We start from the raw sequence: 15686 nt of genomic DNA on the forward strand, positions 1-15686 counted from the left end.
AGATGTCATGTGGTGGTTAAGCGCCTGGGGCTTGTAAAAATAACTTCAGTAAGAAGTCTCTTCATAGCTTTGCAACGTTGTTATCAATGTAAAATGTACATCTGAATTATAATTTAGGAATTGTGTGGTGCTATTTTTTTTCTAAACTGATGGCTGTGTTCCTAAGGGACTTTACAAATCTGCTGACGTTCAGGGTTGGATGTGCAGAAGCCAACCTTGGAGAAAGCATTTAAAATGTTTAGAAGTTTTACTAAAGATGAGTATTTCTAGTTAAAAATGTAACTACCTTCCTTCTGGTTTTGTTTTTTTTATTTTATTTTATTTTTAAAGTACTGTTAACTGAAGAAAGCTAATGCTTCTGCATTCTACTTTAGATAACTTGGAGAATGGAGAGGGGCATGAACATGTTCATGCAGTAGAACTGGTTCCAAGAAGATCTGATCTTCCTTACGGGTATGTGCCAAATACATTTTTCTTACAAGAAGAAAGTCTTCGCCCTGTAGCTGCCAACTTATTATTGTTACCCAATGCATAGCTACTCAGGACTGGAAAACAAATTATTAATTAGGGCACTTTTGCAAATGTTCAGAAAGACAAATGCAAAAGCCTACTCTTCCCTTTTTGCATAGTTTCATATATTGAACTTTTCCTAATTATCTTGAAGAAGTCATGTCAAATAACAGGCAGACTTAGGGTCCTGGTTTTGAAAATAGGTTTTATGTTGGTTTTTATGTTGTTTTTTTTTTTCCTGTAGTCTCCATGGCCTGTTGATTTGAATCTTTTTGTGTGTATTCTTAAATCAGACTCAAAACAGATACGTTAAAAGATAATTAAACATAAGTTGATTGAATATAGGTGAATATGATGATAGTTCTAGTTTCTGGAATGCTTTTTTCTAAGTTTTGAATTCAGGATTTTGTTTTCATTTATTGATGATATTGTACTTTTGTGACTAGAGTGGAAGTCAGTCCTCCAGCTCAAGTGAATACTTTAAGCAATATGTTGCCTTCAGCCACTGTGCCAGAATCCATGACAATTAGTAAGTACTTCCTTGTGTATCTAGATTGATGGAATTAACTCCAAAAGTCCTATAACTCTTCGTTTCTATTTTTATTACAGTAAGATCTGTTTAGAGAGGCATACAGCACTTCATTTCTGGTATGCTGGCCACATTAGAAATGACTCCTCTAAAATGATTTTTGAATTGGCAGATCCCAGGTTATGGCTCATTGCAACTGGTATGGCATAAGCTTCTCTGTGGATAGAGATGTGGCTCGAGCAGTTAAATGAACAATGATGACTTAATTTGATTAGCAACCTTAAATCTCTGCAAGCTCTGAAAACACTAATGGTTGGTTCTGATGTGATCTTGCTTATTTTGCCTGCTTTCATTAATGCCTAGTCAGGGAAAAAAACCCAAACAAACCCAGAACTCTTTCTATATACACTCAATCTGTGGTTTTGATAAGGAAATCTGCTCCAAACATAAACATGGGCTTTCATAAGCAAAAATTTTAGTTGAGATTAAGGTGGAGTCGTATTGTCAGTGGTGTTAAGAGTTGAGCTGGAGAGGATAAAATAGTCTTTGCTGTAGAAAGAGATTAGCAGAAATACAGGCAGTTTGTTTTCCCCCTCTTTAATCTTTTTTTCTTCTTCTGATAAACTTGTAGGACAAAGAATTAGTTCTTAAACTGACCAATAGTCTAAACATGTAAGCCAGTAAGGTTTTCTTTTCCTCACTGTACAGAAAGTTTTGTAACTGAACTGGTGGATATGGCTTTGTTCCTAAAACTCTGGGGTGTGTGTTTGTCTGTCTCCTTTTATGAATTTAAATATGTACAGATTTTAACTTATGACATTTAGGAAGTTAGAAGTGATGCAGCCAAGGTTCTTTTCTGAGATTGATTTATGAAATCATCAAAATGAATGACCCTTAAAATATTCTAATCTCATGTTCTAATGTCATGTTCAAACGGTATCTGTGTCAACATATGTAAAAGGAAGTAGACCATACATTTTCAGTGGGTGCTGTTTCAGGCTCTGGCATGGGTCTGCTGACTGAGCTTTATAAAGGTGAAAAATCCTTTCTTACAAAGTACTTTACGAAGTGGGAAACTAGTTTGAGACTTTTAAGTGACATAATTGAAGGTGTAGACAGAGTTACTGTTGACAGTTACTATGATACTCTGGTCACTGGATATTCTCTGCTCATGTTATTAATGCAATAACCTTTCATTCTTACATTTTACTTTTTCAGTAATAGAATTTTAACAAAAACTTTCTGATTTTATTGCACTCCATTGATTTTATTGTTTCATAGTTGTATTAGGTACCAGCAGGGGCCGCAATTGGTCTCCTTCAGTTGCACAGTTAGTTCCTATGTATAGTTGACGGCTATAAAACAGAAAGTAAATCTTGAGAATTTCAGTTCTTGATACTTAGCAATTTGTAAATGAAATTAACCACAGGAGCAACAGAAGCATACCTGTTATCATTAGTTTCCCATTTCAGAGAAGGTTTTGGTGGAGGGAAGGGGGTAAGCATGTCAAAACAATCTAAAAAGCCAGTAGAACACTTAGTAAATAATCTAATTATAATTATAATAAAAATTCAGCTGACTATACATATAAGTTAATACCTTTATAATAGTGGATCCCAGATACATTCAGTAAAAATGCTTTTTTCAAGTTCATTGTTATTGGTTGTAGATCCTCTGTGCAGGAAGAATTCAGTGCTGTGACAAAGCCAGACATTGAAGCTCTCTTTCTCTATTGCAATTAGCAGAAGAATTATTAAATGGTGAGGCTTATAGCTTGGTTGCATAGCAACTAGTTCTAACATATCAGACAAGAAAAATGGAATGCAATAGTGCAGTGAGAAAAGCTGAGAGGTCTCCAGTGACTGGATTTTTGTGCTTCTTTCTTCTGAAGACAAAGCCTAAAATGAATTTTTAAAATCTATTCTTCTCATGCTTCCTTTCCAATTTACTAGTACAGTACTAACCTTTTTTTCAGTTCTTTTGATATGCAAAAGAACTGAAAATTTTTTGGTTGAAAATTATGGTATGAGAAACAGTAATTTAAAATTTCTGCCACTTTGAATGATTTTGCTGAATTTATGTCCCATGCATTTTTAAGGCATAGGTTAAGTTAGCAGCAGATACCTCTCAAAAAAATACTAATACCACTGAAGAGAAACCCAAATCCATAAAGTTTTGCTGTGTGCTTTAGACATAATTTGAAAACTTGCCCTAATGTATAGATTGTTATGTCTTATAACCAATTTTATAAAGAATTACGTTTGTTAGAGTTTTTATATTTATATGCCTATTCCACGATGTCATTTTCCCATTTTTAAAAAATTTTATTTAACTTGTCATATATGAGTCACAAACAACTATGTCTGCTCCAATTAACGTCATTGGAAGATTATATTTTCAGCATTGTTTTACACCAGAAAAATGTGTCCTACCAGCATAAGTCTCAATTTTGTTTTTGCAGTGGGGAAAAAAGGAAGTTCCAAAACTTTCATTTTAGAAGGATGCTACTTGTGTCCTTCTTTACAAGGTTATTTGATTGTAGTGCTATTTTTAGTAAATAATTGGGAATTTAGTTTTTCCACTATCATTTTCCTCATTTTGTAAAGTTGGGCTTAACCACAAAGGTTAGGAAAGATTGTAGCATTGTACATTATTCCATATTTTTTCATATATTCTTGAGAAAGCCCCCAGTTTTTTATGAATAGTCAAACCTACATATTATATTTTTATCTTGGCTGTGTAAGTAAATAAGGTATATGTTTTTGTATTTTCTCTGTCCTCTAAATAGCTCTGACCTGTTCTGTAACTTGGTTGCCACCGGTCACTGACAGGTATTAAATTCTTATGACTTCTCTGAAAGCACAGCTATGGAAAGAGGGTGTATAAATTTAATCACTGAGAACAGTTCATCTTAAGGACTTTTTATTTGGTGAGGACCCTTCTATACAGTAGAAGGCCAACACTGTATTGTCTAATTTGTTTCCTACTAAAATTTGCCCTATTAGTAGTGACACGACAGGGTAATATTTACAAGATTTTGGAGCACTAAATAAAGCTTTAATAGCCAATGTTCATGTAGGCAGCTTAGGGAGCATGTCTTTAAAGGTCAGACTTCTGATTTAAGATGTAGCTAGTGTGGTGGAAGTTTTATTTGCCTCTGAAAATGTCTGTGTAAATTTGCACTCAGGAAAATAATAAAAAAAAAAATTATTCCTGTAGACTGCTCCCAGCCCACCCTGATATTCTATCTGCAGGATTGCAGAGGAGTGCAGCATGACCTTGTGTACACTGAGAGATGATTTCACTTACAGCTCATTCTTCATAACAGGTGATTGCAAATCATACTTATCCAATCTTTGGCTAAACAGCAAAAGAGTTGTGAAATTTATGACTCTTCTGGAGGTTGCTGGGAAATTGACAGCTGTTTCTTAAAGCATGGCACTTTTTAATATATTTCATGCTCTGAATGTGACCTTATAATAGCTTTATAGGAGCTAGATTTTGCAGGTAGTATGCAAGTGAATTAACAAATGTTTTAGAGCATATATTTACTTTATTAGTAATTAGACACCACATATTAATTTCAACAATAAAAGATAATTTTTGGTGTTTTTAAGAAGTGAGGTTTAATATGAAAAATCTAATTAGCACATTCCTTGATTTTTATGTTATCTTTTTTTACAGATAAAGATAGACCTGGTTTGGAATTATCGGTTTGCACATGGGAGTCCTTTCTTTTAAGAAGTCATTGCAAAACTATCTCTTAAGATTACATAATTTGAAAGACTTCACTGGCTATCTTATTATATCTGTCTTTATAAGACTCTAATTATCACCTGAATTTTAGATATGTTGGTGTTGAATGCTGATCCTTAAAAACAGTAGTGTATCTCCATTAATGTTACTTACAGAATGTAAATGACATATCAAGCACAAAGCAGTTCAGAAATAGGACATAAAACTCTAACATCAAACAGTTTTCTGAAGTGGATATACTTGGCCATCCTCCCACTCCTTTTTTTTTTTTTTTTTTTAAAAAAAAAAAAAGGAGAAGGGGGAGAAAGATTGAGGTTGTGAAGTCCAGAAGTCAGAAAATGCCAAATTTATGGTTGCTGCTACAACCCTGATTTTTTTTTTTACTTATTCCTTTTTCTAACCCACACAATGAACAAGACATAAATGTACTGAAAAAATTAGGTTATGATCATACACTAATCTCAGAGGCAAGCTATAACACAGACAAAAACTTATGAACTGTGGATGTTCTGGCAGATTTGAAGTGAGCCTGCCACAATGTATGGTACTGGATTTACTTTGTTTTCATTCAGCTGGCTGTTTTCGAGAAGCATAAGTGAGAGTAAGAAAATAAGATTTTTGGAACTTTTGAATGTTATGTGTGAATTAAATAGGATGGTGTCCTTTTAGTTCTATTCAGTTACTTGCATCAAAAGACCATGAAATTAAAATTTCTGTTTTTTTTTCTTCGTAACTTTTTATTTATTGAATTACACTAGTGAATGTTTGACTCCTTTATATTACTGTGGATGGAGAGGTTAAAAGTGTTAATGGTGAACTGTATCATTCTTGTGTTTGTTTTGAGTAATTGATAGAAAATATGACTCCTTAATACTCATCACTTCAAGGCTAAATAGCGTAGGTATAGCAGTGAAGCAATATTGCTGCTAGGGAAAGCAGCCTGTAGAAGCCTTCTTGGAACCCTGGGCTCTTAGCCCAGACCAGTTGTTTGTATTGACACTTTCTTCCACATCTCTACTGTTGAACTAAATTAGCAAGAAATACAGAGTATGAAGTGTGTTTACTTTTGTGGTCCTAAATTAGGCACTGATTTTTGTCCCGTATGTGATAATGAAATTTGGAGTTTCTGCTTTCCTGTGTCTACAGTATTGTCAATTCCCTAACTCTCGGAAGAAAATGAGGCAGATGGAAATAAAAAGCATTTTAACATCTTTTGTTTCAAGAGGCTTTTCTCTTCTACTTTTATGCAAACCATGGTCTTTAAAAGAATCTTGCTTTCATGCTCTGCTTGCTTATGTGTGTGTTGGAGAGGGGAGTGAGGAGATGGGATTTCAACACTCATGCAGAAGATTCTGGGTGGAATAAGGCGAAGAAGATTAAGTTATTAGGCAAGCTAAGGTTACAATTTGAATAGGCTGGTAAGATTGGAAAAATTGAGAAAATTTAGAATAGCATCACTGTTTAAATGTTAATAAATCAGTACACATTTAAACAGACTGAGTGTGCATGCAGGCAATTATTGTAGAGTAGTCACCCCAGCATAAGTGCAGAGGCAGCGCTACAATAACTTGTCTGATTAGCAATGGCTTTAATTTATTCAGTCTGAGGAATGATAGTAGCTAACTCAGATTAAAATATGATAATGCACAATGACATTCGTGAAATATTTAAAATGCCATTGGCTTGATGCTTTCTTGAGGAGGAATCTGAATCCGACTTTAAAGATCTTTATGTTGTTATAGAGTGTTGCTGTACTGAAAGATTACGATGGATGTTTTTTGCTTGTGTTGTACACTTGTACAAAGCTTGAACACTTACTGGATTATTCTGTCTTCCTCATCCTTTGAGGAATTTTTTATTTCACAGACAGGCTGATGGATTGTGGTCCATTATCACAACACTACATATTATTTTTTTCAGGACTGTTACAACCCACCAATTTTTCCACTGCCAAATAACCCTAACAGCAAACCACAAAATAACCCAAACAAAAACCCTTCAAAACCCCCAACCTTCCCAATCGCTCTCAAAGTGGCAGTGCCTCATCATGACCAAAAGAATACTAATAGTGTGTTGAGTTTCTTGATCACCATGTTTGATATTTTATAGCTAAATATAATACTTAAATCTCAGAATGTAGGGTTTGGGGTTTTTTTTTGTTGTGTGTCCCCGTCATCCCTCCCCTCCCCCCAAAATAAATGCTAGGCAATAGAAGCTGTTATAGACCATCTCTTGAAAAATAGTTGTGAAAATAATGGGGCACAGCACATTTTTTCACATATAATCTTTCCATTCTAAGGTTTTCTACTATTGCTACATAAATTACCGTTGTTACCTGGTCCCTTCAATGCAATATGAACTTTACTCTTGACAAAAAGGGTATTCCACCTTTTATTCCTCATCCTTATTGATTAAAAAGGTGGTCTGTTCTGCCCTGACTGCTTTCTGCTATGTGTCTTGTGCCAGCAACAGTATTAAACTCAACAGTAAGATCCCTTGGCAACTGCTTGTCTGAAAAGTAGCCCAGCAGGAAAAAAAAAAAAACAAACACCAAACCAAACAAAAAACCCCAAACAAACAAACAAAAAAGGCAAACAAAAACCCCAAACAATTTTGAGTTCCTACTAGGACACTGTGTGTGTATAAACACCAGTGCCAGAACAAGGGAGATGGTAGCAGTGACAGGTAAGGCATGCTGGAATGTCCTTTTTGCTGAAAGCACAGCCTTAGAAAGACTGATTAAAGTAACCATGTAATCACAACTTGAGTTTTGAATGTAATAGTATCGAGGAAGAAAGCAGAAGTCTCCAGATTTTAAAAAAAAAACGTGTGTTAGTATTTACTACCCACAAATTTAAACTTTTGGCTTTTCTACAAGATTCAGTTTTTGTTTTTATATAGCTGTATAGAGAACTCAAAGACACTGAGTTACTGTAGAAAAATAATTATTCTTTCTGTGCTGAATTAATGGAGTGCAAAATCCCTCTAATGACCTACTGAAATGTTTCGTGCTAATGTCAATTAGTTCTCAAGCCATAATATGGAATGGGTAGGAGAATAATTGTCTACTTTCTCCATAGCCAAAGAAGCAGAAGTGTTTCAGAAACAATCTAGCATGAAGAAGTTGGTTTGGCTGATTTCAAGTGAATCCTGCAAGGGGGGGATTTACCAGCAGATTACCCAGTGCAAGACTGGAATTATGGTGTCTGCACTGACTGTTGCATTTGATTGACATAGTAAAAGCTTTCATGTTTTGTTAACTTGTAGAGTTTGGCAGACTTAGTCTGGTCCACAGGACAATAATAAGTTTTTTTTTTTTTGAACTGGCAAAAATTTCTGAAACTATAGAAAATAGTAAGAAAGATATGGGTAAATCAGTGAACTGAATGTAAAGGGCAAAAAAGTTGTCTGATGGCTTTGCTTACTTGAAGAAATTAAGTAATACCAGTTCTGTTGGTATGTTTTCAGTAAAAGCACAAAAAATTTGCTGGCAGCTGCTGTGAATACTTGTGGAACAGAATTGCTGATTTATTATGTATAATTAACTGTTGGGAGGGATGTTTTAATATAATTGTGACCCTACAGAAACTCTCATAAAGTTATTAACATGCATGAAATTGTTAATGAAATAAAAAAAAAAAGAATCTAGTTTAGGACATGTATCCATCCTGGTGTTTGCTAGAAGCCATTCAAGTCTGAAGACCTGTTGTATTTCATGCATTCGTGCAAGATCTGGAAGGTGGAATCTGTTTTAGTTTAGATGATTAAGTCCTAATATTCTTCTGTAAATTTATAGTAAATAGTAATAGTACAGCTGTACAGTTATATGGTAAAACCTTTATAATAGCAGAAGGACTCCAGGTGAGGCAGCACTTTGTGCTGACACTTTTCTCTGTGGTATTTGGCTACTCTGGTATCACTGTTAAACCTAACACTAAAGAGTCTATAAAACTTCTAAAACTCTGTCATAATTTAAAAAAAAAAATTATTGTTGATGTGAAGACAGAAAGTGGTTTTAAGGTATTTATAGGAAATAAAAAGGTTTTATAGGAAATTACAACATTCAGAAAATCTAACATCTTTTAAGACAGTTTTTAAGACTGAGTTTGAGAAGAAATGCCATAAGGAAGCAATGATGTTATCTCTACTCTGGTCTCACTGTAATAGTTATTTCCTGTGTCAGAGTTTATAGCAAGGAAAACAAGAAATGTGAAGAAGTTAAACAAGTAACAGTGTATCTCATTAATATGCATGTAGTGAAAAGGTGCATTGTCCCATACATCTGTGATTAAAACAAAACTGCTGCAGCCACAGGCAAACTTGTAAACATTTGTGTTAAAGCCAGATGCAGACTAATTTGATTTGATCAATACTTATGATACTGTGTTAAGTAATATAATTTTTGAAAGATTGCTCAAATTAGTGGTGAGATTAACAGCATTTTTATGTGCTTTGCTGAATAGCAAATGATGTTGGCATCATCTTAAGCATGTTGCTGAATTAGTGCCACTATGTACAAGACTTTTAGATCCGAAATGAGCAAAATAACACACAGAAATTAATTTTTTTTTTTCCCTTTCGCTTTAGATGAACTTCGCCAAGCTATCGTGGCCATGATGAATAGAAAGGATGAACTTGAAGAACAGAATAGGTAGTTTTCTTTTTCTAGTCAAGAGGCACTATATTTTTAAACAATATTAAGCTATGCATAATCTTTGTGTAGTCTTTTTGATGTATGTATTATTGTTCTGTGAAAGGTAAGCCTAATACTTCAATATTCAGCTATTGATACTGAAGAGTAATGTCTGCAGGTCAACTTTTTCCTTTGAATTCGAATCACATATAATTCTTTGTATCTTCGGAGTTTCGCCAGTTGTAGTTTTTTTCAAAACCAAAACTTACAGACAAAAGATACTTAAGATAGATTTCCAAATGAGAAAATGTTTGTCCTTATAAAAACATTAAAGGAAAATGTCCTTTTTTCCCCTTGTGGTGCAGAAGTGATGTAGGACAGCTAACAATGTTATGCTGAAAGTGGCTGTCATTTGTGGGTGTCTTTATGTTTACTTGGGGCAAAATGATGATGTAAATGCAAAAATAAGTCACTTAAAATGCTATCAAACGTACTTTGTATTTATTTAGTCTATTGGAATGCATTATTAGATGAATGAAAATACAAATGGTAACAGAGGCTGCTGCCTTCTTCCAGATCTCTGAGAAATCTTCTTGATGGAGAGATGGAGCATTCTGCAGTGCTAAGGCAGGAAATGGACAACTGGAGAAGGAAAGTAGCAGAACAGGAAGAGCGACATGCCACGAAAGTCCAAGCCTTGGCAAGGTAAGAAGTGCTGAAAGTGTCATAAAAAGTAACAGCAGTGGAACAAGGGAATAAATATTCTGCATACAAGAAAAAATAATTTTCAAGTAGTTTAGTTTTTACAAAAGCATAAATGATTTAGGACTAAAAATCCCATGGAATGTAGTTGAATTTAAGCTGAAAAAAACCTTTGGAAGATTTTCTGACAAATTTAGTGGGTTTGTGGTTTTTGTTTTGTTAAGTGTTAACAGTAAGTGAGAGTTCAAAATATTAGTAAAACCACCATTACAGCTTCAGAGGGAAGAATATTAGTGAGCTGAATTTATGACATCTGGTTTAATTTTAAAAAGTAATTAGGCTAATATTAAGAAAACTAAGCCATGAAAAAGCAACTATTAGATAATAAGACTAGATACAAAGGAATATGTGTATGAATAAAGTAAATGTAAGAAGACTTTTCTCTACTCAAATCTATTTTGTCCAGTTCTAACCCCTCCTCACTCTTTTTAATTAATTTTTATTTTACTTGATATTTGGGAGATTCTTGGTAGAGCTGTCTGCCCCATCTGGAACAAATCACAATACAAAGGTCCTGTTTTTTTCCTTCTATTGGATATATGATATTCTTAATGTTGTTAAACTACCTGGCACTGTCTGCAAACAGTATTTTTCCAAACCTCAAGTCTGATGCAGCTTTTAAATATAAGGGGGTGGGGAGGGGAACAGAGACACCATACCATTGTTTATGTGAACAGACTGATGTTGCTGTCCTAGAATAATGAAATGCTTATTGCAGTTGTGGAAATGGCTGCTTCGGTGTGTGTGTGTAAAATGTAGGGTTTTCTCCAAAAATACACAAACTAGTTTGTTGGGATTCTAGCTGTCAGATCTGGAGCCAGTGAGGACTTGTTTTGGACACTATTTCATTTTAATATTACTCTACAATATTTCCTCTGGTAAATGTCTTATATAGTTCCACACTGAGATTAGTATGGGGACCCCTTTCCTCCCAGCAAGTTCTTACTTCAGTCACTAGAAATTGTGCTGAGCGGTCCTAGTGTCAGCTAAATTGAGTAGGAATATTTGTGTCTTTATTTGTTGCTTTCAGTTGTATAGAATATATCAGTGTCAGCTGCTGACACAGATACCCTTCTGGATGTACCCTCATGTATGTAAGCAGTGAAGAATGGATTATCAGTCCTCTCCAGTGACACTTCCATCCAGTCTGTCTTCCTTCTATCTGATTATTTATACATGACTCTGTTTTCCTTGGGCTAATGTTGTTTTTCTTGTCCAGTTGTCAGGTTTTCATGGCTGACCACTTTATCAACCACTGTATCATAAGCAACAGTTGTTGCCTAACAGTATAAACAGGAATTTCTGAAGTGGTGCAACTGCTTCCCCCTAGCTCAAGGAAGCTCAGCTGGAACAGGTTGTTCAGGACCATTTCCAGTGAGGTTTTGAATATCTCCACAGATGGAGACTCCACAACCCCGCTGGACAATGTTGTTGGCAGTGACCTATTGGCAATACTCTTCCTAATGCAGTGCAAGATGCTGTTGGCTTTATTTGTCACAAAAGGTGCATTGCTGGCTTGTGGTTAGCTTGTCCACCAGGACTCCCAGATCCTTTTCCATAGAGCTGCTTTCCAGTCCCCAGCATGTATGGGTGCTTAGGGCTATTCCTCCCCAGATGCAGGACTTTGCATTTCCCCATGTTGAACTTCAAGGGATTTGTCTGAGCCCAATTCTCCAGCCTGTCCAGGTCCCTCTGAATGGCAGCACAACCATCGGGTGTGTCAGCTGCTCCACAGTTTTGTGTTGGCTGTGAACTTGCTGAGGGTGCACTCTGTCCCAGCATGCAGGTCATTAATGAAGGTGTTAAACAACATTGGTCCTGGTAGTGACTTGCCTCCAGCTTGGCTTTGTGCCACAGCTATGCTATTCTTTCGAAAAGAATTTTAACCCTCCCCTTGTCTAAATGTGAATTAACTTAAGAAAGACCTCTTGAAGGTAAATGCTGCTTGTAATAGTGTAATTTCCTTCGTACAATTCTAAATAAGCTCTAGAGTAACCTGTGATGCCTAAGATCTTGGGGATGATTCACATATATAGTAAACAACAAACCTATCCCTAATGTTAAATAAGATCAGTAATCTGTGGCTTATCACGGAGAAGTGTTTTCTGCATGTGCAGGCAGAGTCCTTAGTGTCAATCGTGAAGTACCACAGCTGAAATTCCTATAAGCATTTTATTGCATAGCAGAACCAGTATCTGAAAATGATAAATATAAAGCCTTTTTTTTTTTAAAAAAATTATTTAGAACGTTACTAATTCTGCTTTTGATGGCACATCAAACTGAACTACTCACTTAAAGGGAGGGAGAGATATGCATAACTGGGTTTGACATTCATGCGATGTAGGGCAATTGAGACAATGCAAATACTTCATCATTTAATATTCATGTTTCAGGTTATAGGAATTGTATATTCATATTTCTTTGACTCACTTCATCCACAGTTTTAGAATTTGCAGTGACATATGGGTGAATCAGGTATTTGTCATGCACATACCTTTTTAAAGAATAGTCAAGGAACTTTTATAACAGGATCTAAAGAGGTGCTCACTTAAGCTAACTTGTCAGTTTTAAACAAGTTTAACTTCTCTTATTGCTATGGAGACTGGGTATGCTATGTTAATTGTTTTTCTGAAAGTCAGTTTACCTTGTCATGTGATAAAAAGCGTAGGGAGCTGCCTAGGTACAACAAATTCTTGTGTCACCAGTTGTTTTGGACTTCAGATGCAGTTCTTCAGTGATTCATTGCAACTCATTTTCTAGCACATCAGAAACTTTGCAAATAGCTATTTTGGAATATAGGGTTTTTTTCTAAATTCTTTTGTTGGTTCACTTTGTACACTCTAGGTGATGCTGAGGCAATAGTAAGAGTGGTAAAATTTTTTAAATAAATAAGATTTTAAACCAGGGATTTTGGCAAGGTGAGTAATTTGAAGAATTTGAAATTACAAAAATTTTGGGAACGCTTTGTAAGTGCTGCATAATACACTGGATGAGTTAGCAGAAACTAAGTTTCAGGTGTTTTGTAATAGTGAAACCTCACTGTTTACCTTGAAAACAATTGATCATATGACTAGAGTAGAAACATTTCCTCAACAGTAATCTTCTGAACATTTGAAGGCAAGGAAAATAATTCAGTAACAATGACTATTGTAATTTGATGAACAGATATGCTCCAGATTATGAGAGCTGATATTTATGTGTGTCCCCAAAGCTCTGGCAAAGAATTCGACGTAATATCTTCCTGAAGGCTTTGAGAACACAAAGTTCAGTGATGCATCAACCAGTGTTGAAATAATTACTTCTGGATATCTGCAAAATTGATTTAGTCAGCTGGTCTCTTAGGCTCTCTGAAGACGCTCTGGTCTCCTAGGCAAACTGCTAGCTTACTTCAGAGAAATTCTCCTGAGTTTCCTAGGTTCTGTTTGAAAAATGGAGAAATACTTAGGTCATTTTAGTTTCAAGCAGTGGTAATCTTGTTCTTCTGCATGAAGTGTTTGAATAGCTCTTTTGTAACTGTTATGATCTTGTTCCAAAAGGAGCAGTCTCAGCATTCAACCTACTTCCTAGCCTTCCCATAGAATAGACTAAATAGACTCTCTAGTATCATTTTGTAAGCTGCTTTTTGTTGTGGTTTCCACACCCCTCCCCACCATCAGTGAACCTTTCACAAATTACATGGACATACAGTACCTGTGGCTTCTTGGCAATGCTAAAGTTTTTTCATTGATATTTTTTTCTATGTGGAATACATTACATCCCTTTGTGAGGTAAAGAAATTGGTGTGAAATTGGATAATCTCATATTGCATATTCTTAGACTATATTGAGAAATGTTGGAGGAAAGCAGTTTACAAAGGACAGGCTTTGTAGCAAGCAGAGTAGATAGAGAAGATGATAATGCATTGTGTAGGGAACTGGGGGATGAGAATTTGACTATACTTTATCTTACACTTTTATGTACCTTCTGTTTATTGTACATTCTGTAACCTAATCTGCCTCCACTTATCTAGTGTCTGTATTATTTAAGCCACACTGCTTTTGGGTTTGGCATTTTATATTAATCTGTTTTACAACGCTTCATTCAGAGCCACAGCGCTTCAGTGATGGGTGAAATGATGTGTTGAAATGACTGCATCACTTACCTTAAGCAGCTTCTGAGAGGGGGGGAAAAATATCTCTTGTCCTATATTCAAGGATTTTTTTCCTGCTTAGTTAGTTTGCGATGTCACAAGTTAAAAAAACATTTTCTAAAAAGAGCGAGATACATTATTTCATAAGAAAAACAACTTCCTCATATTTCTTATCCACAAAGGCATTTTTTGCTTTTTCAGATGTGATATCAATGCTAAGAGAGAGCCCTTTCATAATTTAGATTTGAACACAGTCTGTGTTGTGAAGCTATCATGAGAATAGTTTTCAGTTTATCATGCATATGGTGTTTGTCTTTCATGACAAGGAGCTATCACATTTTCCCTTGTTACAGTTCTTTTCAGAGATCGGTTTTATACTATAATCTTAGTATATTGTATATAGTTCAACTTTCACTTCTACGAGTAATAGTTCTCATTTTCCTTGTTTCATTTAAGGTACATATGATTACAGTTAATTGTGATCCTGCACCTTCTAATAGTAGGGTCATAGCATAATTCAGGTTGAAAGGCATCTCTGAAGTCCTCTAGCCCAACCTCTGTATATAGGTTTTACATATTCTTGCTGTACACTGTTTATATTGATTAATTCTCAAGTTTCATGCATTTTTTAAATTATTTGGAGATTTGGTACAAATATATATATATTTTTTTTTTTTTTTCCTAAAGCACTTAAGTTTTTATCAAGACATAGGCATCTGTTGGATTTTTTTGTTTTGTTTTGGTTTTTTTGGGGGTTTGAGTTTAGTTTTTTTCAGGTTCTTTTCTTACCATGCTCATTTTATAGAAGTCCTAGAGGAATCTTTTTCAAGAAGCAGTTTTGTGGTTTGTTTAGGTTTGGTTTCGGTTTTTTCTTTTTTCCCCTCTTTCTTTCTCTCTCTCCCCCCCCCCCCCCCCCCCCGAGGTATAGGAAAGTAAGTCCTGTAAGGCCTCTTCATCTGCAAGAAAATTCATAACTTAAAGGTATATTGTTCTTTAACCTTTTAATAAAATTTTTGTAAGTAAGCTTTTATCAAATGCTTTCTTACTGGTGTTCATTTGTATTAACAGCCAGAAATCTTATTTTGACAAACATGATGCATCTAATTTGACTTGCATAGTAAACCTTAACTGTGCTTGGTGTATGTATGCATGCTTCGACAAGCATAACTACCTTTCACAAAAACTTTGTGGATATGACCTCCTTCAACTCCCCTTTTTCCACCCATAATGATAGTTTTTAAAAGGAATGCTATAGCACAAGGAAGGTGGTGGAGATTTCACCTGTGGGGCCTTCGTCCTTCTCCAGGAATACAACAGAAGTCCCAGCAGGGGGGCTGTATTTAAATGTGTTTGTGTTTCTCTAATCA

At 35.2% G+C, this 15686-nt stretch overlaps 1 protein-coding gene and 1 long non-coding RNA gene across 10 annotated transcripts in view; both read left to right on the top strand.

Moving 5' to 3' along the window:
- The window catches only part of SNX29 (sorting nexin 29), a 246919-nt gene that overhangs the window by 25929 nt on the left and 205304 nt on the right, over positions 1-15686 (top strand). For all 9 annotated transcript variants that reach the window (XR_010374645.1, XM_064461872.1, XM_064461871.1 and 6 more), the window contains exons 10-13: positions 375-453; positions 957-1039; positions 9383-9446; positions 10005-10133. Coding sequence is in view for 8 of the 9 variants with exons in the window: in XM_064461872.1 (XP_064317942.1) it covers positions 375-453; positions 957-1039; positions 9383-9446; positions 10005-10133 (355 nt within the window). In the remaining variant the exon portion in view is untranslated. The remainder of the gene's footprint in view (positions 1-374; positions 454-956; positions 1040-9382; positions 9447-10004; positions 10134-15686) is intronic.
- On the top strand, positions 2763-6047 carry LOC135315204 (uncharacterized). The gene is made up of 3 exons (XR_010374649.1): positions 2763-2799; positions 4294-4367; positions 4724-6047. It is a non-coding gene; the product is annotated as an uncharacterized LOC135315204 (long non-coding RNA).

This window comes from Phalacrocorax carbo, chromosome 10, assembly GCF_963921805.1.
Source record: "Phalacrocorax carbo chromosome 10, bPhaCar2.1, whole genome shotgun sequence".
In the NCBI taxonomy this organism is placed as follows: Eukaryota; Metazoa; Chordata; class Aves; order Suliformes; family Phalacrocoracidae; genus Phalacrocorax; species Phalacrocorax carbo.